The sequence below is a fragment of the Solanum verrucosum genome, unplaced genomic scaffold (assembly GCF_900185275.1).
Source record: "Solanum verrucosum unplaced genomic scaffold, falcon-dt-bn FXZP01000032.1, whole genome shotgun sequence".
Taxonomy (NCBI): domain Eukaryota; kingdom Viridiplantae; phylum Streptophyta; class Magnoliopsida; order Solanales; family Solanaceae; genus Solanum; species Solanum verrucosum.
The window spans coordinates 1,540,478-1,567,899 of record NW_026020569.1 but is presented as its reverse complement, the minus strand read 5'-3'; the positions used below and the strand labels follow the sequence as shown (position 1 = coordinate 1,567,899).

At 36.0% G+C, this 27,422-nt stretch overlaps 4 protein-coding genes and 1 pseudogene across 4 annotated transcripts; 3 read left to right on the top strand and 2 right to left on the bottom strand.

The window, feature by feature from the left end:
• Positions 1-1,676: 1,676 nt before the first annotated feature.
• LOC125810969 (probable mitochondrial saccharopine dehydrogenase-like oxidoreductase At5g39410) lies at positions 1,677-4,521 on the top strand. Its single transcript, XM_049490467.1, has 2 exons — positions 1,677-2,485; positions 3,835-4,521. Exons 1-2 carry the CDS (start codon positions 1,721-1,723, stop codon positions 4,519-4,521), a joined length of 1,452 nt encoding a protein of 483 aa, XP_049346424.1. The 5' UTR covers positions 1,677-1,720.
• A 3,972-nt stretch (positions 4,522-8,493) lies between these two features.
• Positions 8,494-11,358, top strand: LOC125810659 (probable mitochondrial saccharopine dehydrogenase-like oxidoreductase At5g39410; annotated as a pseudogene).
• A 543-nt stretch (positions 11,359-11,901) lies between these two features.
• On the bottom strand, positions 11,902-13,371 carry LOC125810663 (UDP-glycosyltransferase 708C1-like). The gene has a single exon (XM_049490130.1). It carries the CDS (start codon positions 13,280-13,282, stop codon positions 11,921-11,923), a length of 1,362 nt encoding a protein of 453 aa, XP_049346087.1. The 5' UTR covers positions 13,283-13,371; the 3' UTR covers positions 11,902-11,920.
• A 763-nt stretch (positions 13,372-14,134) lies between these two features.
• On the top strand, positions 14,135-17,512 carry LOC125810667 (uncharacterized). The gene is made up of 7 exons (XM_049490136.1): positions 14,135-14,416; positions 14,538-15,021; positions 15,489-15,627; positions 15,755-15,816; positions 16,145-16,283; positions 16,907-17,100; positions 17,197-17,512. The coding sequence occupies exons 1-6, from the start codon at positions 14,272-14,274 to the stop codon at positions 17,042-17,044; spliced, it is 1,107 nt and encodes a 368-aa protein (XP_049346093.1). The 5' UTR covers positions 14,135-14,271; the 3' UTR covers positions 17,045-17,100; positions 17,197-17,512.
• Positions 17,513-17,641: 129 nt separating this feature from the next.
• On the bottom strand, positions 17,642-26,357 carry LOC125810646 (probable ubiquitin conjugation factor E4). Its single transcript, XM_049490113.1, has 16 exons — positions 25,441-26,357; positions 24,795-24,999; positions 24,447-24,598; positions 24,059-24,362; positions 23,758-23,910; positions 23,234-23,437; positions 23,027-23,139; positions 22,793-22,907; positions 21,199-21,288; positions 20,892-21,095; positions 20,711-20,806; positions 20,485-20,607; positions 18,563-18,655; positions 18,317-18,481; positions 18,126-18,215; positions 17,642-18,045 (listed from the first exon to the last, which is right to left on the bottom strand). Exons 1-16 carry the CDS (start codon positions 26,274-26,276, stop codon positions 17,866-17,868), a joined length of 3,123 nt encoding a protein of 1,040 aa, XP_049346070.1. The 5' UTR covers positions 26,277-26,357; the 3' UTR covers positions 17,642-17,865.
• Between the last annotated feature and the right edge of the window lie 1,065 nt (positions 26,358-27,422).

Below are 27,422 nucleotides of genomic sequence, written 5' to 3'. Positions count from 1 at the left end.
CAAAATAATAATAATATAAGCAACCTATAAAATAAAATCAAGAAAACCTCTTTAGGCCTAATTGTAAGGGGTATAGAGGCGGATCCAGGATTCGGAGGTTAGGGGTGTCATATCATCTAAATGGTAAACAGGTTGGTTCCTTCAATTTTAGGTTATGATTCGGGTTATTTAGTTTTTTTTATTACTATAAATAAATTGATCAAATATAAATATTTAATAATGTCTTTTTCTTTTAAATATTCTAATATGAAATATATACTCTTAAATAGTTTGTTTTTTGATATATTTTTTTAAGAATAAGAGACCTTATTCTAGAACTTTGAGAAAACAAGAGATTTTTCACCTTAAAAATTCAAATTTGTATACGTCATTTAATACCATATAGTTGAGAAAAAATAAAATTATACATGTAATCTTGTTATCTCCACTTAGTGTGACGTTAAAGACTGAACCTTTAAATTCAAAATCTTTAACATAATACTATCCATCATTTCAAAAACTTTTTCAAAAAAGAAACTATTTAAACATATTTTTATTAACACTTATGTGACCTTCAAAATTTAATACTCCCTTTGTCTCTAATTACTTGTCCATTTTTCTTTTTATAGTTGTCCCTAATTACTTGTTCATTTTGACAAATCAAGAAAGAACAATTTTTTTAAACCTATTATACCTTCAATTAATTACTTTGAATAAGGTAGAACTTCTTGAAAATCTTAAGCTTTTAATTCATCCACTTCATAATTAATAGGGGTAAAATAATAATCTCAGTATGTCAATAATTGTTTACTTAATAGATATGTCAATTCAAAAGTGGACAAGTAATTAAGGATTGAGGAAATATCAATCTATAATTAATATAAAATATCACGCAACACAAATATCAATTAAAAATAGATAAATAAGTAACGAGTAGCAAATAAAGAAACTAATTGGGGGGGGGGGGGGGGGGGACAAACGGAAGCAAAGACAAAAAAAAAAAAAAAAAAAAAAAGGAAGAGCTGAAAGCCCTTCGCACAAGCAAAGGATAAAAAAAGTGCTGTCAAGCAGATTCAAACTCACAAAGCTCACGTTGATAGAGTTGTGCTTCGCCAGTTGAGCCATTCAACATATTATTCATTGGGTGACAGATATAATATATATTCATATATTATACTTATATATGTATATATACAAAGTTTTAACCGAGGTCAATGGGTGTCGTGGCACTCCACCCATAAAGTTAGATCCGCCCCAGCTGATAGAGTTACGTGCATATATTAGTAAAGTAGAGCTTAGTTACTTATGAGTGAATCTATGTAAAATTATTTTATGTAGATATTAATTATTCCACCTTCTATGCTATATATAATAATATATAAATTCCATCATAATTTATACATGTATTAATTATGTGAGTTTTTAAATAATCAACTAAATATTATATTAATTTTAATACTTAGGTAAATTATTTTATAATTACCTATCAAGCGCCATATAAATTATACAAAAAATAATATATTATGAAAATTATTTTCTATCAAACGACTCTATGTGATTTGGTCATTTAACTTCTCATGGCGCCATAAATGCTCTGCAAATCTGCAATACAGGAGGAGGAGCATTGATTTTGAAGTTTGCCGGGAAAGAAAAGAATCACGTGAGGCGTACGTTGGATTTTCTCTCCGTTAAAAAAATAACTGACGGAATCTGGGTCATAAGTGCATCATTTTGCCAAAAGATGTGGACCATTGTTACTGCATACAAAAGAAATAGGACCATTTTGCCAAAAATATTAGACTATCCAACATGTTTTACAATTTCCAATCGGGCCATATCACAAAAGCCCAGCCCATGCCCAAGCCCAACTTACGACGTGATAATTTTAGGTGCTTCAGGTTTTACAGGCAAACACGTCATTAGAGAAACTCTCAAATTCCTTAACCTTCCCTCACCATTGAAGAACTTCGCCATAGCGGGCCGTAACACTTCCAAACTTTCACAGGCTTTGCAATGGGCCTCCGGCCGAAACCCGTCACCCGAAATTCCGATCCTCACCGCCGACACCACCGACCCTGCTTCACTCCGTCACCTCGCTTCCCGGACTAAGATCATCCTCAACTGTGTAGGACCATTTCGTCTTTATGGAGAACCGGTCGTTGAGGCCTGTGTTGATTCCGGTTGCGATTACTTGGATATATGTGGAGAACCGGAGTTTATGGAGAGGATGGAGGTGAAGTACCATGATAAGGCTGTGGAGAATGGATCGTTAGTTGTTTCGGCTTGTGGATTTGATTCTATTCCTGCTGAATTAGGCTGGATGTTCAATTCTAGACAGTGGATGCCGCCGGCAATATTTAGTAAGGTTGAGGCCTACATTAGTCTAGAATCAGACAAGAAAATTGTTGGAAATTTGGGGACGTACGAGTCAGCGGTGCTTAGTGTGGCAAACGCAGACATATTGCAGGAACTAAGACGCTCCAGACCCAAGAAGCCTCGTCCTGAGGTAAGTTCCTATCACCTTCTCTCTATTGCTCATTACTTTCTAGTACTATTTTAGGGCTCTGCGGTAAAATGGAAATATTTATTTTGATACTATCCTATATGATTTATATACTCGTGAGTCGTGTCTATCAATGCTGTATGAAAATATAGTCAAACTTTTAACTTGGTTAGATTGGAAAGAATTTGAACATCCAACAACAACCGAGTGAAATCCCACAATTGTGGTGGAAGGTTAGATTGTACGCAGATCTAACCACTATCTCAGGGAGGTAGGGAGGTAGAGAGGCTGTTTCAGAATGACTCTCAGCTCTAGAGCTGTCAATATACTTAGTGATTTCCTAAAAATCTTTATATAGATTTTGAGTTTGGATCTCTTTAATTTTAAATTTTAATATTATATTATATTTTTTAATTAATTTTTATTGGCCCACGGGCCGGCCCTACCTATATTTCTCAAGCCTCACAAATCAGCAGGCTTATTCAGGCCGGACTGAAAAACCTTTCTTTTAAATGGGCTCCAAAATTTTTAGCCCAGCCCTATTAAATCCCGGGTTAGGCCAGGCCGGCCCAACAGGCCTAGCCCATATTGACGGCTCTACTCAGCTCAAGTGCAGCAATTTCAGGTGTGAAGAAGAAAACAATGATAAAAACATAACAACTATTAAGAGAGACAATATAAAACCTAAAGAAAAAATACAAACAACAACAAGATAGTGTAGTAGCCAAAACCTAGTAAACAAATGATGATAGATATTGGAAGGCTCAGTTCAATCACATCGTTAAATGCTTGCGTAACTATTCTAGGAAGCTTCACTACTTTTTTCTTAATTCACTGGTGAAATGCTGTATGGTAACAAGCAATTGGTCTTCAAAGCTTGAGAGGTCGATTAGGTATTATGTGTAATTTGAAGGTGCAACTTTCCAGTGAATTATGTTAAAGCCATTTTCTCATTTTGCAGAATGTTTACACTTTTATAATCTTACATTTGGACTTTGAGAACCCACTGTTCACATCGATGAGTATATGGTAGTGATTCATAAATAAACCTTGTGCTGGATACCATGAATGCGTGTATCGATCATAGGGACTCATAAACTTTATGGTTGATTACTGGTGGAATGAATGAGTAAATGATGGGGATTTATCAAACCAAATGATAAGAGAAATTCATTCTTAGATGGACTTCTTACACTTGATGCCTGCAATATTTGCTAGCTATTACATTCCTCAAAGCCGTACATATGTAGCATGCAGCTGTGGGGACAACATTCATGTTTTCTTAAATAACACATCGATCAGATCTGTGAAACATAGTATTTCTCTCTCACTCTCCATTAATATTGTTTCAGATTCCTGGTACTATTCCTAAAGGTCCATTGGTAAATCACCTAAAGGAAGTCGGGCTTTGGGCTGTAAAGTTACCATCAGCAGATGCAACTGTGGTACGGAGAACACTTTCATGTTTGGCTGAAGATTCTTGTGGTTTACCTGGTGTTAATGAAAGCACCGAACAGATTGAGAGGAGGGAGGCATTTTGGTCTACCATAAAGCCAGCTCACTTTGGTATGAAGATAGCTTCGAAATCTCTGTTAGGTGTTGTTCGTTTCATTACAGTTGGCAAGTTCATTGCTCTATTTGGTAAAACTGATATAGGGAGGTGGCTGCTTTTGAACTTCCCTTCAGTGTTCAGTCTTGGATTTTTCAGGAAAAAAGGTCCAACTGAGGATGAAGTGGCAAGTGCTTCCTTTAAGATGTGGTTTGTCGGACAGGGGTTTAGTGATGGCAGCAGCCTTGCGTCACAAGGAAATAGGAAACCTGATATGGAGATAATTACAAGAGTAATGGGACCTGAGATTGGTTATTCGACAACTCCAATCATTCTAGTCCAGTGTGCCCTAATGTTGCTCAAGGAACGACGCAATCTTCCAAAAGGTGGTGTTTTCCCTCCTGGGATTGTGTTTGGCCCGACTGACCTCCAAGATAGGCTTCAAGAGAATGGAATATCTTTTGATGTTATTTCAAAGAAAACTGCCTAATAGTTCCCTGCAGTTTTAGTCATATTGAAAATCACCTTGTGACTTTCACGTATTCAAAGAAAACACAAAAAAGAAAAAAAATATATTCATATGGAAGTTAAAGAGATGTGAGATAGACGTGCTCCTCCAAAGTCCCATATGGCTCTCACATAACCTGAAATAAATCATGAAAGCTTCATGCAATATAAAAGGGGAATTTAGACACAGTGAAACTGATAATTTTTGCAGTGATCTTTTGGGTGGGCATTCAGTTTGATTTGATTTTTCAATTTGAAAACCAAAATTCATTGCTGTTGGTTTGATTTTTTTAAAAAAAATTGATTCCGAGTTATATTGATTAGATTTTTCGGTTGGAAATTTTTATGTTGGGTTCTTGAATGTGATAATTACTTTTTTTATTTTTTTATGAAAAGGACCTGTGATAATTACATTTAATTTCAATGTACAGTAAGTCAAATAGGCATTGGAAAAATAATATTTTTAAATATAAAATCAATCATATTTTTTTGACTTGTAGGAGTGTCCTGATCAGTAGCAATTTGTACTAGCTATATTTCGTTTTCTTCGTTTTCCAAACAACCTTATATTTCTATGACTTTATTTTTTAACATTTTTGCTGCATGCCTTCTTCATGTCCGTCCGTATCTCAAAACTGGTCCATGCCGATAGTAATAGGTGAAAATAAGGGGCCTGGTGCTGCCAAACTTCTAACTTAAAGGTGTAGATCCACCCTGTCTAGCAATTTTTTTTTTTCAATTCGTCTCGTGTAAGTTTTTTTCTTAAAAGAGCTAAATTAAGCGTGTCATTATTCTTTTAAAAATGGTGTCTTTGTGTGCTATAGAGGTGTTCATATAAGCGGAGAATATTATTCTTGAAGACCACAAATAACTCAATATATTTAGTTGGCTTCTTCGCTGCTCTTTTCGGGTTCTATAAATTTGATCGTTTAATTAGCTATTGAAAGAAAACGTATTTTATTTTGTCAAGACCAACGCTTGTAAGTTGTAATATCGATCAGGTGGAAAAATAGAAGACGAAAATCTTATATATAGTGGATAATTTGATGTAAAAACAACAACACATCAGTTAATTGGATAGTTCTTTTTTTTTTTTTAAGAAAATCACTCAATTATTAATGTTTCACTTAAAAAGTCATTCAATCAATTTATAATAATTTTTAAAGCTAAATTTAAAAAAAATAAAAAAGTAACAATTTTAATCATTTTATTGACCCACCCTACTTGACTCGGTCGCTAAATTACATGAGTCACATATTTACCGGTAAAATCATAAAGTCATGTTATGATTATGTATATATATATATATTATGATGTCAAAACTGATATTGGCATAATATTCTGTTACATCTCTGGTTTAATTATAAAAATATAATAAATTTAACTATTTATGCAATGTATATTTATCTTAGCAGGATACCGACTGACAACGGAATGTCATAAACAAAACAATATCACGTGTGCATTGTTACCATGTAAAATTCTCTAAAATTAAAGGATCTTGATAAATATATCTTATATATTTTTTGTGAGCGGTATAAATTTGAATGATTTTATAAGTAAAATATTAATAATTAAATAATTTTTAAGTTATAAAATAAAGTTGAGTGACTTACTAAGAAAACTCTTGTGAGTTGAATGATAATAAATATTATCCCTTTCTTATATAAACCCCAAAGCGAGCTCCCAAAGAAGCAATCACTAAAGAAGTATATATGGCTTGCTCTTCGGCTCTTCCTCACATTTCATTCTCTCATTTACCGATCAGGTGCTTCTGTTTAATTTAATTATATCTGCATCTCATCTATCATGTTTATTGATCATCATGATTAACATATATATGTGTCCGTTCACTTCTTCTTTTTTTGATTTTTCATTTGGTGTTTGGTATTTTACATTAAAATTCGACTAATCGAATTCGCGCTAGGCAGGACCCATTCGACGATAACGCTTTCAATCAATATTTTTTTCATATTGATGTTTTGAACCTGAGATCTCTGATCAAGAGAGAAGAAACCCGTGTGCATTCGCATACAACTAAACAAAATGCCTTAGTTGGAGTTAGGGTCATTAGTTACCTATAATAATCAAAGAAATCATAATATTGCATCAAGAGTAGATAGAGGTTTCTCTATCCATTAATTGGATTTAGTTTATATTTTCTTGTTCTTCTTTTAATTATTATTACTCCCAAATGGAGTTTTGGGCCTTAATCTTGTTTAGAAACATTTTGAAACTTTCATTGTTCACTTGTTCCTTTATGCTACCTTAATTTTAATATGCCTCAAGTAAGAATTATACCAAACTCAGAATCAGATCTTTTACGTGTAAAAATGGAAAAAAATTATGCTAGAGGGACATAAAACTAAATTCTCTTTGTCATTTTCATGGCATCTAAGAGGTCGTTGAGTAGCTGGTAAAAATTATGCATGTATTAGCAATATATAACAATTAGTTATGAAGAAATTTATGTATATTTTTTATGTTATTTTTAACTTGCATAAAAATCATAACATATATATATATATATATATATATATAAAGTCTTATTTCTGTAGTGGACCAATTCGTTAACATACCGCCAAGCCATTTTTTATTAACATAATGACACCAGGTCCTTATTGCAGCCCACTCTACTGAATCAGTTGCTTTATTTTTGGTACCAACAATTAAGAATTGTTTTCCCCTACTTGTTGCGTCAAAAACTGAATCACAAGCTTCTGATAAAAAATGAGCAGTTCTAGTAAATTTGTAATATGAATACCCTTACGCTTTGCATAGATATAAGGCGACATTTTAGGATTCCATTTCCTAGTGCCATGACCAAAATGAACTCTTGCCTCCATCATCTCTTCCAAATTTATGTTCCAATATCTTCTTGTCATTTCTCCCCACAACCTCCCCCCTTTTTTTTATTCTTTTTCAAAAAAAAAAAAAAGACGAGGAACCCTGAACTGAAATAAATAATTGTTCCGATGGAACCTTCTCTTCTACTGTAGATTGGACGTAGATACACGACCCAAACCATTGTAAATCAAACATAATATTAATTTTATAAGAGCAACTTTCACATATATCAAACACAAAAATGATATTTGTATGTTATAGTTATAGTTTGCATAATTGCGCTTGATAACAAACATAAATATGTATATTTCGCTATACAAATACAAAAGAAAGCAGTTGTATATAATATGTTCCTGTTTCGATATACATATACAAAAGATCAATTGTATAATTTGTGTTTGTATAAAGCGAGAAAGAGAGAAAGACAAAAGAGAACTGGGCAGGGGAATATTTGTATTGTATAATTATAAGTGTATAGGACGAATATATATGTATTTGCATGTGTATATACAGTTTTCTCTCGCTTTATACAAACAGAAACACAATTTATACATTTCTGTTTGTATAAGCGAGAGAGGCGAGGGAGAGACTGGCAAGCGAGATCTAGGAGAGGGGAACGGAAATATATGTGTATATATAATTTTATCTCGCTCTATACAAACACAAAACACATTTTATATATTTGCGTTTGTATAAAAAGCGAGAGAGGCGAGGGAGAGAATGAGGATGGCGAGCGAGATTCACCAGGAGAGAAGCGAAATAGCAACAGTTTGTTATGAGGTACAATTAAATCAAACTATGTTTATAGAATTTAATTTGACTTAATAGTTTGCTATTATATACAATTTTCCCATTTTATAATGAAGAATTTATCTCATAATCAATTGTCAAACAAAATATTACTTATAAAAAATTTAATACTCCTATAACTCACCTCCAAACCAACTATGCATCGCAATACAGGATGAGGAGCATTGATTTTGATGGATTCTCTGCTACTGCATTGAAGTTTGGCGGGAAAGAAAAAATTCACGTGAGGCGTACATGGGATTTTTCTCCGTTAAAAACTGACGGAGGCTGGGTCATAAGTGCAACGTTTTGCCAAAAGATGTGGACTACTAATGCTGCATATAAAAGAAATAGGACCAATTTGCCAAAAATATTGGACTATTTTGGACACCATCCAACATTGTTTACAATTTCCAATCGGGCAATGTCACAAAAGCCCAGCCCAAACCCAGCCCAACTTACGACGTGATAATTTTAGGTGCTTCAGGTTTTACAGGCAAACACGTCATTAGAGAAGCTCTCAAATTCCTCAGCGCTCCTTTTTTCCCCTTGAAGAACTTCGCCATTGCAGGCCGCAACACTTCCAAACTTTCCCAGGCTTTGCAATGGGCCTCCGGCACAAACTCGCCACCCGAAATCCCGATTCTCATCGCCGACACCACCGACCCGGCTTCACTCCGTCACCTCGCCTCCCAGACTAAGATCATCCTCAACTGTGTCGGACCATTTCGTCTTTATGGAGAACCTGTCGTCGAGGCCTGTGTTGATTCTGGGTGCGATTACTTGGATATATGTGGAGAGCCGGAGTTTATGGAGAGGATGGAGGTGAAGTACCATGATAAGGCTGTGGTGAATGGATCGTTAGTTGTTTCGGCGTGTGGATTTGATTCTATTCCTGCTGAATTAGGCTGGATGTTTAATTCGAGACAGTGGATGCCGCCGGCAATTTTCTGTAAGGTTGAGGCCTACATTAGTCTAGAATCAGACAAGAGAATTGTTGGAAATTTGGGGACGTACGAGTCAGCAGTGCTTGGTGTGGCTAACGCGGACAAATTACAGGAACTAAGACGCTCCAGACCCAAGAGGCCTCGTCCTGTGGTAAGATCCTATCACTTCTCTTCCTTGTTGGTTAGTGATTACTTTCCATTTTATGGTTATGTAAAACTGCAGTCATCGTAAAATTGAAATATTTATCTTGATATCATATGATTTATATACTCGTGTCTATCTCATGCCTATGAAAGTATAGTCAAACTTTTAATTAAGTTAGATTGGAAGAATTTGAACAGTTATAGCAACAACATACCTAGTGAAATCACACAAGTGGGGTTTGGAAAGGGTAGAGTGTACGCAAACTTACCACTACCTCGTGGGGTAGAGAGGTTGTTTCCGAAATATCTTCGTGCAACAAATTCAAGTACAAAGAAGAAGAAAACATTGTAGAAAGCATATTAACTACAACGTGAACAACAAAATAGTGCAATAATTGAAACATGGTAAACAACCAACAGGCAACAACAACATACCTAGTGAAGTCCCACTAAGTGAGGTCTGGAGAGGGTAGAGTGTACGCATGCCTTACCACTATCTTGTGGAGGTAGAGAGACTGTTTCCGAAAGGCTCTCGGCTCATGTGCATCAAACCCAAGTAAAAGAAGGAGAAAATAATGAAGAAAACATAACAATGAATAAGAAAAGCAATGTAAAGTCTATAAAAAAGAACAATAACGCAACAAAATAATGTGATTATCGAAACACAATACACAACATATGACCAGAACTACAAGGGTACGACTAGTACTATGACAGGCACTAACAAGCCTAAACCCTCGCAAGGCAAGACAACACTCTACCCCTACTAACCTTCTACCCAATACGTGACCTTCACTCCTTTCTATCTAGACTCATGTCCTCGGTAATATGAAGCTGGCCCATGTCTCTTCTAATCACCTCTTCCCAATATTTTTAAAGCCTACCTCTACACTTCCGCGTACCCCCAACATCAAGCCTCTCGCACCTCTTCACTGGGGCGTTTATGCACCTCTTCTTCACATGCCCAAACCATCTCAGTCTCGCTTCCCTCATGATAAACAACTGACGATGCAAGTATATGGTAGGGATTCATAAACCTTGTGATGGATATCATGAATGCATGTATCATAGGGATTCATAAACCCTTTGGTTGATTTCTGGTGGAATGAATGAGTAAATGATGGAGATTTATCAAACCAAATGATAGAGATTCATTCTTAGATGGAACACGTGATACCTGCAATATTTGCTAGCTAAAATATTCCCCAAAGCCATACATATGTAGCATGCAGCTATGGGACAGCATTCATGTTTTCTTAAATAACACATCATATCTGTGTAACATAGTATTTCTCTCTCACTGTCCAATATTTTCTCGTTTGATTCAGATTCCTGGTACTTTTCCTAATGGTCTAATGGTCAATCACCTAAAGAAAGTTGGGCTTTGGGCTGTAAAGTTACCATCAGCAGATGCAACTGTGGTACGGAGAACACTTTCATGTTTGGCTGAAGATTCCCGTGGTTTACCTGGTGTTAATGAAAGCACCGAACAGATTGAGAAGAGGGAGGCATTTTGGTCTACCATAAAGCCAGCTCGCTTTGGTATGAATATAACTTCGAATTCTCTGTTAGGTGTTGTTCGTTTCATTACAGTTGGTAAGTTCATTGCTCTTTTTGGTAAAACTGGTATAGGGAGGTGGCTGCTCTTGAACTTCCCTTCAGTGTTCAGTCTTGGATTTTTCAGGAAAAAGGGTCCAACTAAGGATGAAGTGGCAAGTGCTACCTTTAAGATGTGGTTTGTTGGACAGGGGTTTAGTGATGGCAGCCTTGCGTCACAAGGAAACAGGAAACCTGATATGGAGATAATTACAAGAGTAATGGGACCTGAGATTGGTTATTTGACAACTCCAATCATTCTAGTCCAGTGTGCCCTTATTTTGCTCAAGGAACAAGACAATCTTCCAAAAGGAGGTGTTTTTCCTCCTGGGATTGTGTTTGGCCCGACAGACCTCCAAGACAGGCTTCAACAGAATGGAATATCTTTTGATGTTATTTCAAAGAAAACAGTCTACCGAAATGGTAGTTCCCTGCAGTTTTAGTCATATTGAAAATCTTTTGATGTTATTTAACTTTCCAGGCTAACTCTAGAATCCTTGACCGTTTTTCTTTTTCTTCATAATGTTCTTAGGAAACTGGATTAGCTTTATTTTGTTTGAAAATTATTAGGTCTGTCAAGTCCTGTGTATCTTGTAGTATAGATTTCAAATAGCATGGCAATGAAGTTGATTCTAGATCTCTATGAAGCTAACATGGAAGCTAGTTGAATAAATGGAACATTTGTCTCACTCCTAGACCACTTGGGAGAAATAATATGTGAACTGGCTTTGCAGAGTTGATAATTGAATCAGACATCCTGATGACTGGTGCAAATCGATGAGCTGATGTTTTGTAAAGATTAAAGGCATGGCCCCAATTACGTTGCTGACATCTATTGTGTCAAATTCAGAAGAAAAGAGAAAAGAAATAATTTTGTACAATTAGGTATTTTATCACTTGCATATGCTTGTTTGGGTCAAGGAATTGATTTTAGTATGTTGTATTGAGTAATATAAGTAAACAATTTGTTTATCTTGATTGACTTGGCAGCCAATCTTATTAACTGGTAAATTACTTCTTGTAAGAAGAGGAAAAACTCATTAGGTGAGATAAATCATTTCAAACTTTGAGCTTGAGCATTTCAATTATTTGTCCAACAACTTTTTCTGATGTACCACCAATTTCCCAAGCCCGTTTGGCCTCTTCGCCCACCTTCTGAGCCATGGACCTGAACTTGTGATCTTGCATTAGCTCTTCAATCTTCTCTTTGATCTCTTCCGACTTCACCAATCTCTCGCCCAGCCAACCCCAATGTTTTGGCCACAACCCCAACCCTGCTTTCTCCACCACCTCTGCATTAAACCTTTGGTCCCCGTTAAGTGTCCAAGCAAGCATGGGTACTCCTCTCTGAGCTGCTTCCATAGCTGAATTCCAACCACAGTGGCTAAAGAATCCTCCTATTGCATGATGTGTTAAAATTTCTTCCTGTTTCACCCATTCTTTAACAACTATCCCCTGTTTCTTCTCTTCTATTTTTTCAAGGAGTGAACGTCCTACCAATTCTTGTAGCTCTGTTTCCTCTACTTTATCAACTATGACGGACTTTAATACCCAAAGGAACTTTTGCTTGCTCTTTAACAATCCTTCTCCAATTTCTTTTATTTGGTCCTTTGACATAGCTGTTCTACTTCCAAAGCTAACATATACAACTGATTTGGCAGGTTGTTCATCTAACCAAGAAAGGGAAGCGCATTTTCCAGGGTCTTCGTAGGGCTTGAAAGGTCCAATTGGCAGAAACTGAGGAAGAGTTATAGAGGTCTTGCCACTGTTGAGGGCTTCAATTGTCTCCGCCTCAAACCAATGGAACGTGTTGGAAACAACACCTTTAACTCTGGAGATAGCTCGTGCGTTTGAGATCAACTGAGTTGTGAAGAGATTCTGTGGATTGAACAAAGGAGGAGGGATGTTCGATACTGAAAATGAGGGCAAACCATGAAGCTTCAAGTTTTCGCAACTGCTTTCAAGAGTCAAGTGAGGTAGGTGGGTAAGAAGAGAAAAAAATCTAGCAGAAGTTGTACTTAAGATGTAGTAGGATATAGACAATGATGGATGATCAGCAAGCTGATCAACGCACGTTGCAGCAGCAATGTCAAGAAAAAGAGCGGAGATGGGTGGAGATAAAGAAGATAGAAGAGGAGGAAGAAGATGAACAGAGCGAATGATAGCTTCAAACTGGAGAAAGAAGGGATCACCGTGAGGATTGGATGTCTGGAGGGGAACGACATGAAAATCAAGGCGTTGAATGTGTGGATGCGCAGAAAAGAAGCTATTCAAATTATTAGATTCAGCGGCAGAGACAGTAGGCTGGGCAGTAAGTAAAGTGACCTTACAATTACGAGAAGCTAACATGGCAGCGAGGCGAAGGAATGGCATCAAATGTCCCATTCCAGCACTTGGAAGTAGAGCAATATGAGGTTCCATCTTTCAAAATCTATCTACTGAACTTTGTTGAGTCTCGTTTAAGAACAACGATGATATAGTTTCTAAATTCCTGAAAATATTTCTGTTTGTTTGGACAAGACTGGATTATTTACTTAATAGTTCTACATTCTACCTAACACAATTAACAACTACTGGTCCAAGACTTGCTTCCATTTAATATACCTATTATTGTGATTTGTGCGAGTTAGGTTTCATTTAAGTTGTCAACTATCAGTAGTATTTGTTTGGTTTCATTAAAGTTGTCAACTACCAGTAGTATTTGTTTGAAAACTGCTGCTATATGGTACCGTTGGAAGATGAATGCACATATTATTTCATACGCCTACTAAAAATGATATGTTGATTACATAGCTTTTTTAAAATTTAAGGAAATGCTAATTCAAATATTTAAATTTAATTAGAAAAACAGGAGTTCTGATCAATATGGAGTAGGGTGTCCACTAAATGCGGCAATACTCATAATTTAAAGGTAACAAAATAGTTGAATGAATATAAACACATTTCCCGTTGTCCAGGTTTACTTTTCTATATTTGTCTTGGCACTCCTTTAAGAAATAATTAATAAAATAATTTATACTATATCACTCCTAATTGTTATTCGTGTTAGGAAATGAATTGAAAATAATTATGGACGTTAAATTGGTATAAAATGATAAGTTATCTCTTGATTTTTAAACTGGACAAACAAAAATAGTTAAGTATTTATTTTTTGTATAGTGGATGAGGGTGTATATAATCTTCTATTTATAAATATTTTATCGCATCTATATAAAGAAAATAAAGAAGAGCAAGAACAAGGATGTCCGAAAAGTAGTTGGGCTTTTTAAGATGGGCTTGACCCAAATTGAACGCGGTCTTCACGGCGTCGTTCTGTTTTTCCTTGTCCAGTCCAGTTCAATCCTCGGCTGAATCTCCATTTCCGTCTCTGAGGAGCAGTAGTGAGGTAAGTGAGAGAAGAATCACATGCAATGAGCGCCTGCAAAACCCTAGTTCGCTCTTCAATTTCCTTTTTTCAGTTTCAAACGCGAAGCAGCTACCGGAGAAGTTTTTATTTTCACATTTCATCCAATTTTTCTTCTTTCCGGCCGCTGCCTCTACTCTCTCTTAATCCAGGTACCTATTTTGTAATGTTTGCTTAATGATACAAGCAGGTAATTCAATGTTGTATCTACGTTTATACGCTTCTGTATTAACCTTGTTCTCTGTCGTGTCTCGTTTTGAAATTTGTAAGTAGCATTCAGAATCGAACCGTGTAGAGATCCTTCAAGACGATATGGCAGCACTCAAGGAGCAATTTCACTGGAAACGTCAGAAGAAATGGCAGTTCCGCGTGTTGCCGCTGAAAGTCCGGGGGAAAAATCCAAAGACACAGTAGAGGAGTTACTGTACAACAAAGATGATGTCTCAAAGCTGATGAAAATGGAACGCAGGCCTGATACTGAAGGCCTGGGTCATCAGGAGCGTTGGTTTCCATATTTGGATAAAGTTAAGGCGGGAAGTATGTATTTGAGTAGTTTGGAGATATTGGAAGCAGTGACCCCGTATATAATGGATTCGAGGAAAGAGAGGTTTCGCCATGCTGTAAAGAATCGGACATATTCAGTATGTCTGGTGGTTGAAGGTTTGAGTGATTTTGGCAATGTGTCAGCTACATTTCGCTCAGCTGATGCACTGGGCATTCAATCAGTCCATGTTGTAGCTTGTGATAGTTCAAAAAGGTGCTCAGCACTTTAGGTGAAAATACCTTTTTGTTTCTCACCATGCTCATTGCTTGATATTGATTGATAATTGGCAGATTTAGTAGTATCTATTTGTGTTACAAATGTACTTTTAACTAATACATGATGTACAACAATGTGTTTGAGGCAACACGCTTGACTTAATCCAATAATTTCCCTTCATTTGGCAAGTAGAAAAGGGAGAATGTTTGATCCTGTGTTTTTAGCCAGCTTACTGTTATAATCAGTGGGGGAAAAAAAGCATTTTGTGGTTTACTTAGTCGTCATGTTGATTAAAGGTTTAGTGCAAAGATTTCCAGTATTGGTTTACAGTCTAACTACAAAGTAGAACCTGTCTTTTTGGTTGATTTTTTTAGTTTTGCAGGAAGAGAACGGTATTTATAGGCTAATTAGCTTTGTTGAGCATTGTTTGTGCAAGTGCCTTGATATTTACTATCTGCCTACAGGTACAGGGAGAATCGACATGTCAGCATGGGAGCTGAGAAATGGTTGGATATCGAACTATGGGATTCTGTTCATGAGTGCTTCAAAGTTTTGAAATCACGTGGTTATCGCATTGCAACAACACATCTTGGAATGGACACGGTATAGTGATTCTCTTTTATTTCTGATACTGCATTGCCAGTGTGAAAATTGGTATGCTCATTTTTGTGTTTCTTTTTTTTTAATTGCTTTCTCTAGATGTTTATTTAATGTTGTCTTTCTGTTGTAGGTTTCTGTGTATGATATGGACTGGTCATGCCCAACTGCAATTGTTGTGGGAAATGAACTTAGGTAGGTACTATATTCTCTACTTCAAGAATAGTTGTTCAGCTTTGACCCTAGTCCTACCTGCTGGAAGGGAACTCTATATTTTGTCACATGTACACTGTAATCATTAGAATATTCGGCCAGTCTTATGTTAGATTTTTTAATCAGTTTCTTTCTTGTATTCTTGATTCTCTATTTTAACGATTTTCTTTGTGCCGAAGATCTTATTCTATTTCCTTGTTAAAGCAGCGATAATAGGAATTTTGCTTCTTTGCTAGTTTTTTTGCATGGGTGGACTATGATTAATTTTTCTGAGATGGACCACAACCAGATAAGATATTGTTGTTTGTAGGGGAATAAGTGACGAGGCTCTTGGATCATCAGACTTGCACTGCAGTATTCCAATGAAAGGCATGGTAGACTCATTCAATGTTTCTGTTGCTGCTGGCCTTCTTATGCACCATGCCGTCTGTGACAGAACTTCTCGCTTGGTGCGTTCTCCGTTGTACTGCAGAACATTCACTTAATTCTCATTTCATACTATTTCTGTCCTTTTCTAATTTTCTTCTCCTCTGATGGAAGGGAGCGGGGATCATAGGATTGCAGTACATCCAATGTAAAGGAGAAACTATAGAATATAGGCGCTAGGATTACCTCTTATTTTGTGTGATACATGCATTGCTCTGTTTTTTCTCTATTGTCAGATGGGGGTGTGGGCTAAAGCCATACATGTTTTATTAGCTACAAAGTATGTTCTCTTTTTCCTTCTCTTTTCAACTTTTTGTGGTAATAGGAAAATAATGGTACAATCATCTGCCTATGTTGCTTCTCTCATAACAATTGAGTTCCCACACTTTTCCTATGGTGTTAAATCTTTTGAACCTGTTCCAAATTTGGTTGTTGACATCAACCTGAAGTAGTTGAATCCTTTCCTGTATTATTGTACCTTGGAAAATTCTGTTCTTTGGTGGTGTGTCTTCTGTGGTCAATGAAGGTGACCACGTAGTTGATATTAGTTGCTTAAAATCTCTTTCCTGTACAAGCATCTAGCCATCTTTTATTCATGATCTTGAAGATTCAACTTACATAGTTGATTTTTTTGTTCTTTTAAAAGGGATGCCATGGGGATCTAAGTAGTGAGGAAAGTCGAATCTTGCTAGCAGAGTTTTCTTTGCGCCACAACGATAATGCAATTAGAATTGCTCAAGAATATGCAGAAAGAAAGATAGCTGAGCTTAAATCAAAGCTTTGAGTAAGTGGTCAAACTAGTTTTAGAAGGAAGATGTGCCTATTTGCACAAAGCGCCAGGTACTTCCCAACAAAAATAATGACCACTTTGCATCTTCTTTTTTTTCAGGTGTTTAGATTTTGAATGACTTGATTATCCTTTTTAATTATTCTCAGGTCCTCCATGTATATGCCCAGACATTTCAACAACTGAGCAGCTGAGCGTTTGCGTTTTGTTCTGGTGCAGCTTATGTATAGTAAAAATTTACTCCTGTTTTTTTTTTTTTACATTGAACAGCCATATTTAAGTATCAACGGTTTATTTTATTTGTTAATTTCATAGACAATAGCTCACAAAAATGTTGAGGATTCTGCTGGAAGTTTGCCTGATTTAGTTGTCTTTCCTACTCTTTTAGATTTGCGCTCTCATGTTTAGGGGTTAATGTATTTGAACTATATCACCATTTCTGAAAGACTTAATATTTGTCTAAAATAAGCTAAAAGATTGGTGAAGGGAAAAATATAGAACAAAAGCAAATCTTGGCTAAGGTTCCATTTGATCGTCTGAAGAAAGGATGACTAACTCATTATGTAAGGAAACAAAATGCCTAGTTGGACACCATTCAAAATGAAATTACGAAAAACATAAATATACCATTTTTCAGAAGATTCCCTTGTTTACAAAATATAAATTCCTATAGTTATTGGGGACCCTGACAAGTAAAAAGAACTATCCCATACAGGAAAGGGAATAAAAAATGTGTTACCAACACAGGTTTTACCGTTGATCACTTGAACTCAAATATAATACAATGATCAGGGTTAAAAGCAGAAAAAGAGAAATCCCTACTCAATCAAATTTAAAGTATCAGTTGTTTGTATGGTTGTTTTTGTGTGTTGCAAATTCAAATCCTCCCCAGGCTTCTTCAGTTCATGGGACCGGATGAACTCTTCGATTTTCGCCTTCAACTCGGTGTCGGGAATCAACATGTCCGCAGTTAGATGAGACCGGTTAAATGGGTCTGTCTGTAAACCAGTAGAAACACGTGAAAAATTGCAATATTCCTCATAAGTGGAATAAAAGACACCAAGAAACGGAGGCTTACACTATCACTAAGAAGGTGCCGCTGAATAACAGGCCGGTCCACTGTTATCCTCGAAGAAGGAAGAATGACAGGATCCTTCATTAAAGTATACTGCAAATCGAAAAAAGATAGGTCAATACAGATGCTATCTATCTCTCGTGGTGAATTATGAGCTGCTTGATTCGACTTTTGAGTAAAAAGGCGATACTTACTTGGATTGGATCAAGGAATTCATCAGGAATGTCTCCAAGAGCAGCCTCAGCATCCATTGCTTCTGAAGCTGCAATCTTGGCCTTTGCACCAAGGTCGATGAACTCTTGTATGATCCTCATATCTTCACCAATTCTTCTAAGGACATCAGCTGCAGCACTAAATATCTGGAGCAAATCCAACTTGTTACACCAAAGCTCAATCAGAGAAATGATTTTAAGGAAGCAATTAACTTGAAGAGTAAGAACCTGATCACTGTACGATCGGCCATCTCTTATAATTGCAGCTGGAAAAATTTTCTCCTTATCTCCTCTTGCCAAATGCACATATATTTTCACAATCTTCACATGCATTACAAAAGAAATTGTAAAACTGTCTCATCATCAAAAAAAGAAATTGTAAAACTTCTGCATAAGTATCTTCCTCTTGATTCTGGGAAGGATAATATGGGGTCTACAAGGACACACTAACCAAAATGAAAATGTTTGCGACTAGATGGAACAGAGGATTACCAAGACAATGTAAAAACTTGAGACAAAAAAAAGTTAAATAATAAGGAAATACACTTTCGTTTGTGTCAGAAAGAAAAGAACCAACAGACAGCTTTGACAAAATTCAGACCAGAGACCCCATCAACAATCATACTAGATTTAGTTAAAAACAATGATACTATAGGAAATACAACAGCTCAAGCAACACTGAATGCAACTGATATTTGGTGCTATAATATGCAACAAATTGCTTGATTTAGATTCTTGAACAGATAACTGATGAGCCGTGAAATTACAGCTCATTTGGCATCAACTGCATAGACTTTAAGATGCCAAAAAGGAGCAAAACATAGCAAAAAGGAGCAAAACACAGAAAAGCCCTAATATGCGGCCTGTGGAACCAGACTGCAGGTCTACATATAAATGAAATATACTAGATGCTTGAGAAATGCAGTAACCCAGATCTGATCGAAATAAATTAAGATTAGGAAAAGAAATTAATAGCGGAGATTTGGGATTTTAAAGACATCTTATGACTTGAGCTTTAAAAAGAAAAGTCAACCCGTCTTTTATGGTGCGATTAATTTATCACACAAGGGCCAAAAGGACTTCAGATGAAATTTTGCTAATTGGGTCGAAAGGATTTACAGAAAATATTGGAATCACCATTTTGCATATTTAAGCATTTAAATGAGTTTTAAATAAAGACACAATTGCATTACTCCCTCTATGGAAACACAGCCCTGGTCCCCTTTATCTATTGAATCAAATCCATAAGTCAAACTTTTAGTGTTAAAATCAAATTTAAGTTATTTCCCCGTTATCCTAAAGGAATTTAGACTTTAATTCGAGCATTACACTGAACAAGTAGATTTCGCCTTATTCTCTGTGAAAATTATGCAATGCATGTTATGGGTAGTGGTAAGGTCTGCATACACTCTACCGTGCCCCGACCCCACTTAGTGAGATTCCACTAGGTATGCTGTTGTTGTTGTATGCAATGTATGTTATTTTTAATACACTAAACCAAAGACTGCATAAGAAATAATCTCAACAATGCAAGCATTTCTAATACATCCTATTTAGCATTATTCTTATAATGCTACCAAACAACACCTTAATGGTACATTTTGGGCGTATCAATAACACTTCCTATATTTATTCATTAATTGGATAATGAGCCCGCCTCTCTACCCTTTTCCACTTAAATACCAGACTTGTCTAGAGAAGGATTCGAACTCTTCCAAACAGCTGACTATTTGAAATTTAAAATATGCTGGGAAGACCCAAAAGGAAATGTCTGATAAAAACTGGAACAAAATAATTATTCTATAATCTCAAACTCTATTTGACATCTCACAAAATCAAGTGATCCTCTTGCCACATCCAATCTATTAACTTTTTTGTTGAAGTTAATATAGCATATTTCAAGCAAACTCGACATAATCTGTTCACACTTCCTACGCTTAGTAACTGTACAAGTAAAAGTAGGTTCCCTCTATTGGGACGTGGGAATATTAGAAACAAGGACTGTTGGAGATGGGGCAATGAGGCCAATTTAGGTAGAGAGGAAGCAATCTAGTGAAGGACAGAGAAGTAGAATTAACAGACATCTAATGCCATCTGGTCTTAGTTAGCTGCCATAGGCAATATCAACATATGTAAAGAACTTCATTCACCTGTTTCAGCAACTCTTTCGGACGAAATTCATACTTTTCAGGGTCTTTCAAGCTAAGAGATTTTCTTTGTGGACCCACCAGCTGTAGTAAGAAGTAATTCAACATGCTAGCAACTCTTTCCACCTGGAAAACCAATTTGAGAAAAATTAAGCGAAAAGATTAAAACCCACAGGTTCACAGACTATAATACGATACAACAATAATTGATATTGAATAGTGAACATACCATCTCAGGAAGAAGAAAAGGGACAGTAATTTGTTCTGAAGTAAATGCTAACAGGCTCACATCTTCATTTGCCAACTTCATATCAATTCGAATTATCTAAAACAACCAGCATATTTCACTTAAACTATGAACATATTACATAACTTTAGTAAATAAAAACATTTAAGGATTTAAAACTGACATTCTCTTGTGAATGGAACAGACGGGTTCTCTCCTGCCTTTCTTGAGCTGGTCTTTGCTCCCATTCCGCTGTGTTAGACATTTCAGCTTCCAGCTCTTTTAGTTCAAGAATTTTATTAAGACTTTCATCGAGAAGATAGATGCTATCATTAATCAAGAAGTTTAAGAAATTTAAGTAAACACCCTTCTCCTCCTCCTTGGCAATCTGCAATATTGAAGTTACAGATGAGTGTTATTGGAGAGTAGTTCACGCACTGTGTTATAAAATGTTCAGAGCAAAATATCACCCAAATGATAAAAACTCCAACCTGTCTCCATGCATTCCGGTGACTTGGAACTTGCCAAAGATATTCAAGCAGTTCAGCAATGTTGTGGCGGATATTAAATTTATCATAGAACTGCAGACAGAGAGACATTTCATTTCAAAAGCACAGTGGAAGCCTCTATCATCAAGTAGGACGCATTAGAAAAAATAATGCATGCATTAGGTCTGTGTACTACTAATACTTTGTTTGGTACACTCTTCTTAAGAAAATTTTGAAGACACAGACCAGCATTAAACCTCTTTATGGTGAAACAAGTATCACCAGATAACAAAGAAAACCCAAAACCTTTGACTTGACCACAAAAAAAAGGAAAAAGAAAATCTGATGACATAACCCGGCATTCCGACCTTTTTATGCTGAAATAACACCAGAGAACCAATAAAACAGTATTTGAGACCTCTGGGAAAAAAGAGTTCCATTTAACAGCCATACTTAAAAAAATATACCTTCTTTAATTTCGAAGTTCAAAATTCCTTCAAAAAAGCCCTTTTGAGGAACTGTTGATAAGATGATCTACTTAGAACTGTGTTTGGTAAGCCCTTTTTTTAATACAATTTTAGGCTGATAAGTTGGTAAGCACATGCCAACAGTCATGGAAAAGCACACCTACAAACATAGTTTCTTGGAGGATATCTACTTTGCAATAGACTCTTCCTAAAATGTCAGACTAGTTGTTCTTTGAGAAACATCTTTTATGAGAGGAAAATATTGATTACTTCACAGAGACTGTAGGGGGGAATTGGATTATTGGTTACACTAAGACTTACGCTCATACTACCACCAACCTGGCAGAACTTCTAGCAATCTTCCATGGGCTACAAATAGCAGGGGAGAAAAATCTCCAACCTTTGGAGATCAACACTGACTCAGTAGAAGCTATTACCATGATAACTAATGGCCATTTAACATATAATAACATAATCTTTGGATGCAGGTTACTAATGCAGCAGTTGGGGGCACCAGTTCTCAGAAACGTATGCAGGGAACAGAAAAGGGTAGCCGATGAGCTGGCAAGAAGTGCATTTTTTAAACCAAGGTTTTTGGCAGTTCTTCCAGTGTACGACACTTTAGGAACTACTTCAGCTAGGGATATTTCTGTTTGTAATATTCACAATTATGGCCAGCTGTTGGCTCCACTCTCATCAAATGGTGCATCCCCGAACTAATTATGTTGCCAGTTATTACTTAATTAATATTTATGCATCCTATTAACCAAAAATTTAAGCTCTGACACGTTACTGACAACCCTCGAGAACAAGTATATCTAATTTGACACTCCAGCAGATCTGAAGAATCTCCACTTTGAGAAGGTAATGATGAAATGAAAGGTCAGTGACCTGAAGTCTTGAAAATGAACAACACAAGCATGACAAAGAAATACGTTCAAGTTTCAAGATCCTTGCGAGCCTTTAAAAATAACTGATGAAGTTATGCAAAAAGAAAGAACTAGCACCAACGATCAGAAAGGAAAAAAAACTAGCATCAAATATCACTACTTCCTGAGCAGGGGGGAACTTTATAGGAAAAGTTTCACTTCTCCAAGCACATATCATCTGATAAAGCACAAAAGCATTACCTGTGTGTGGGAACCTGTAAATTCAATGTCAACATAAAGCTTCAAAAGATTTTTCACAAGGTACTCCAGAGAGAGTTGATGCCCTTCAAACAAAGTAGACGTTGCAGTAGAGCCGCTGTATAAAAAAATCACTTAGAGAGGCGACAGCACTAGATTCCCAGCACACACAGACACAAATAATAGTAGACGTAGTTTTGAAAAATGCAATATCACAAATGATTATATTTGAATCACCTTCTGCGGGGCATCCAACAGTTTAGGACTTCAACCATCTTTGCTCTAAGGTAAGGGTTTCTGATATATTCTGGACTTGCCATGAACATGATAATGAAATTCATGAAGTCATCCTGTCAAGCAATGCAAAAAGATGATTGCATACAAAAAAGGAACACATGAAGAACAAGAAATGAATGGACATAAAAAGATCATGACTAAACCTACCAGCAAGACACCATCCAAAGCTCTGGGAATTCGAGAAGCAAAAATTAGCAGCTCCATGGCATCTTCAACAAAGTGCTCAGGCATAGATGCAAACTCCATAGGGCAAGGGGAAGGTAAAGGCATCTTAAAACCACCAACAAGCTCGACCAGCCAAACAACCATCAACCTGTAGAAGGATAATGCACGCTGGAGAAGCCCTCCATCCTGAAAACAAGGCAATTTTTTAACTCTGTATACCAACAACTAAAAGTAGGGAAATGCAGAATATAACTAACATCTACTCAAACCTAGGATGCTGTTGATTTGCAAATTTTATATTTTACACCGAAAAAATCATGTATGCACAGAAAAAGTAAAGACAACCCCTACGAGTTGACACCCACATTAAGAAGCTACTTTGCTTGAAAATAGCAAAGTATAGCATTAAGAACAATATAACAAAAGCAGGTATAAAAAGAGAATCCCTTCACATACTCAAGATTGCATAATCCTACTAAGTATTAAAAAAGGAGAAGTTTATATACCCTCAGTATTTGGGCTTCATAGCATAATTTCTCCTGTGAATATGATTCAAGATCTTTTTCCAAGCGAGCTATTTCCTGCTGCAACTGTGGCGAGGGTGTTTGTTCTAGCATGGTTTTCATGGTAGACAAATTATCTTCGGATCTTGAAATGTCCTAAAGTTGATAATTAAATAGTTAGTTTGGTACAAACACCTTGACCATACCATATTAACCTTTCATCCACTGTTACACATGGTTCAAGACATCCTTCTTTCACCAAGTAAAATTTAGTATTTACTTTCTTCAAATCCCAATTCCTCACCTGAACAAGATGCTTAAAATCTGAAAATGCTTTTAGGAGGCCCAGGTTGAGCACCCGTGCAGTCATGAAGAAGCATTCACATATGAAGGGGTATTTAGCTTTCTCACTACTACTTGATATTGGGTTGTTATAGTGGAGAATTGAAGGTCCACCAGAATCATTCCCAGAACTTGTAGCTTCCTGTGATGCCAACAACCGATTTTCTCCATCACTGCCTTCTTTAGCGACGTCAACTTTTCCAGGATTATTTTGATTTATCCATTCAGAGACTTCTTCTGATGATGCATGCAGAGCAGTCAACCCCCTAGTATGAATCATAGGCAAGTTTAAAGCAACAAACACACATGCATCGAAAAGGGGAGGAATATGGGGAAGAAGAAAAATTCACCTCAGTTCCAGACGGGTGCTAGAAAACACATATTGGGGATCGATCTTGTCCCGTTTTGTCAAATTGGCATCTAAGAAAGGTTCACATAGCCGAAGCATAACGGCATTGAGATTTACAAACATGCCTGAACTAGCACAAGATAATGGATCAACCTGCAAAGTATAATATTTTGAAGTTATGGCAGAGTAGAAAAAATCAGAACATACATAAACAAAATTACAATCCGCACATATCAGGGTGAAAAGGTACAAGTGCAAATGAAGTATCTAACACAGAGCCAACAGATGCACACTTTACAGGTCTGTTTCACATGTTACAGCTCCATAGTGTGATCTGGAGAAATCTTACCTGCAACTGTGCCCTTGACGAATTTTTGTTTATAACTGCAGCAAGATATCCAAGGACATTTTCACGAATAGTTGAATTTTTCAGAAGAGACATAAGCACTTCTGCCAAGCCATCATACAAGTTATTCATAACAGTTTTGATTGTTGTGAAAGAAGACAAGAGATCAGCAGGACGACGTGTGGCCGATTCTGAGAAACACTGCTGGCTGTTGTCCAACACAAGTGAAACAATCTATCAGTCCTTTGTTAAAAATAGAAGTCCTCAGCAGAGAATACGTCAATGCAAAAGAACTTAGACTATCTTCGTTCACCAAGGTCCATAAATGGCCACCCCCCCCCCCCCCCCATCTGTTCGGTTAGAGAATGAGAGATATGCATATGCTAAGTCACTCGATACCAAAGAGAACCATAAGTTATTAGCTTGATGATGTCTGAAGAATCAATATTTTCAAGGTAACTTTCACAAAGTAGAATGAAGAAAAAGCATGATAAGAAAGATTGAACAAGTATGAAAGGCTGTCTTGTCTATTTCTCTAATTGGTTTTAGAATGGCATAAAACTTCTCTTCACTGTATAAAGTCATATAATACACTTAAGGAAACAACATATAATTCATAATTAAATAGACGAGATAAATTTTAACCCACCCAACATCCGGCTGACTCTTGAAGATTGTATGATCAGGTAAAGCACTGACATGAAAGAAAGGACCCAAAATGCTTGTCATTTCGATTACTCTTCCATTCATATAAACACTATTTGGAATCCACCAAGGATGATTCACAAGACACTTGGCACCTACTGGATACTTAACCAAAAATAATAAAGCTCTAAGAGGCTGCTGAAAATTACCCAAAGCTGAAACCTTTAGCACAGTCCCTCTCAAATCCTCATACAACTGCTTCAGTATTGGGTCCATACTATCAAAATCCGCATCCTTTAATAACTCATCCAAAAACCCAGGTGGACTTGACACTCCTCCACTACCACTACTCCCACCAAACACATCCACAGAACTTGAAACCTCAGAAAACAACAAAGGAAGCAACAGAGATACATTTGCTGGTGCCATATCCCAATTGGGAAACATATCAGGATTTCCTAAATGTATCCTACAGTATGATACAGCAAGTCTCTTTACTTGCTTAACCACCAATTCCATCTCAGACCTAACGTTCTTATCCTTCATCGACGCAATCTTCTTCCCTTCTTCATGTGCCCGACGGTAACAGTTGACCAAATACTGAAAAGGTGGTTCCGCGGATACAAAATTACCAGAAAGTCGATCGATTAAAACCCTCTCCATCAAATCCCTAGACAACCTTAATTCTTTACCCTCGCTCAAAATCTCGGCCGCCGTCATCTCTAAATACACAACGCGTGTATCATTTTCCATTGAATCAACTAGAGATACAAGTAAAATTTTCCGAAGAATTATATCCTCGATCTCCGCCGGCGTCCTCTGTGATTTAGAAGTCGCCATGATTTCAACAACAATAAATTAAACAAGAAAAATTGATGATTTGGGAGAAAGGAAGAGAGAAAATCAGCAGAATTAACAAACTAAAATCATTGTTAAAATAAGTGTAACGACTGCATAAGTGTATATACAAACAAACAAAAAATTAACAGATGAAATGGGAGAAAAGATTGAAGGGAGAGGTATCAGAGGTTTCCGACTCTACAGGTAAACCCTAATTACGGTGTCGTTTCTAATGCCATTGTTATAGTATTATGTAACCACGAGTGTTTTAGTGCCCGTTTGGATCGACTTATTTTAAGTGCTTTTAAGCTAAAATAGTTTTTAAGCAGTTTTGAAGTGTTTGGATAAAGTTAAAAAGTATTTATAAGCACTTATTTCAAGTGCCAGTTTGAATTGACTTATTTTAGGTGTTTTTAAGTCAAAATAGATTTTAAACAGTTTTGAAGTGTTTGGATAAAATTTAAAAGTGTTTATAAGCACTTATTTTAAGTGCCCGTTTGAATTGACTTATTTTAGGTGCTTTTAAATCAAAATAGGTTTTAAGCAATTTTGAAATATTTGGATAAAGTTTAAAAGTGCTTATAAGCACTTATTTTAAAGTTAAAATAACAAAAATAAACCAAAGTCATAAATCCTAACTTATGAAGTCAAACCAAACAGGTAACCCAGTACATCTCGTGTTGAGATAAAGAGAGTAATTTCTTATTGACTAATTACCTAGAAATATCACTTTTATTTCTCTTAAAATTATAATATTATTTAATTATTTATTTTAAAAATATATATATTTAAAACAATAAGAATAGATTTTTCTCTTTTAATGAAATGACACAATTATTCTCTCTTTTTTAAAATTATTATTTTCCATATTATTTTTAAAAGGGAATTTTTACTGTTGTTAAAATTGTCGGGTCACATTTTTAATTCCGTGTATTCTTTAAAAAAATTACTTTTATTTGTTTATTTAATTAAAAGAAAATAAAGTTATATTTGTATTTATCTATTTTATCATATCAAGAGAGAGATTAAAATAGATTTTATCTTATATCATCTAGTATTATCTATTCATTCTATATTATTTCTCATTTTTAGTTGTTTATTTTATCATATTAAAGAAAAGATAAATTATTATTTTTTTATTACATT

Coding starts and splice junctions, on each gene's coding strand:
- LOC125810969 (XM_049490467.1), top strand. CDS start 1,721: ATGTGGACCATTGTTACTGCATACAAAAGAAATAGGACCATTTTGCCA. Junction 2,486..3,834: donor CCAAGAAGCCTCGTCCTGAG/GTAAGTTCCTAT, acceptor ATATTGTTTCAG/ATTCCTGGTACTATTCCTAA.
- LOC125810663 (XM_049490130.1), bottom strand. CDS start 13,282: ATGGAACCTCATATTGCTCTACTTCCAAGTGCTGGAATGGGACATTTG.
- LOC125810667 (XM_049490136.1), top strand. CDS start 14,272: ATGAGCGCCTGCAAAACCCTAGTTCGCTCTTCAATTTCCTTTTTTCAG. Junction 15,022..15,488: donor GCTTGTGATAGTTCAAAAAG/GTGCTCAGCACT, acceptor ATCTGCCTACAG/GTACAGGGAGAATCGACATG. Junction 16,284..16,906: donor GTGACAGAACTTCTCGCTTG/GTGCGTTCTCCG, acceptor TTCTTTTAAAAG/GGATGCCATGGGGATCTAAG.
- LOC125810646 (XM_049490113.1), bottom strand. CDS start 26,276: ATGGCGACTTCTAAATCACAGAGGACGCCGGCGGAGATCGAGGATATA. Junction 23,438..23,757: donor ATGAAGCCCAAATACTGAGG/GTATATAAACTT, acceptor CCTTGTTTTCAG/GATGGAGGGCTTCTCCAGCG. Junction 18,482..18,562: donor GCCGATCGTACAGTGATCAG/GTTCTTACTCTT, acceptor GATTTGCTCCAG/ATATTTAGTGCTGCAGCTGA.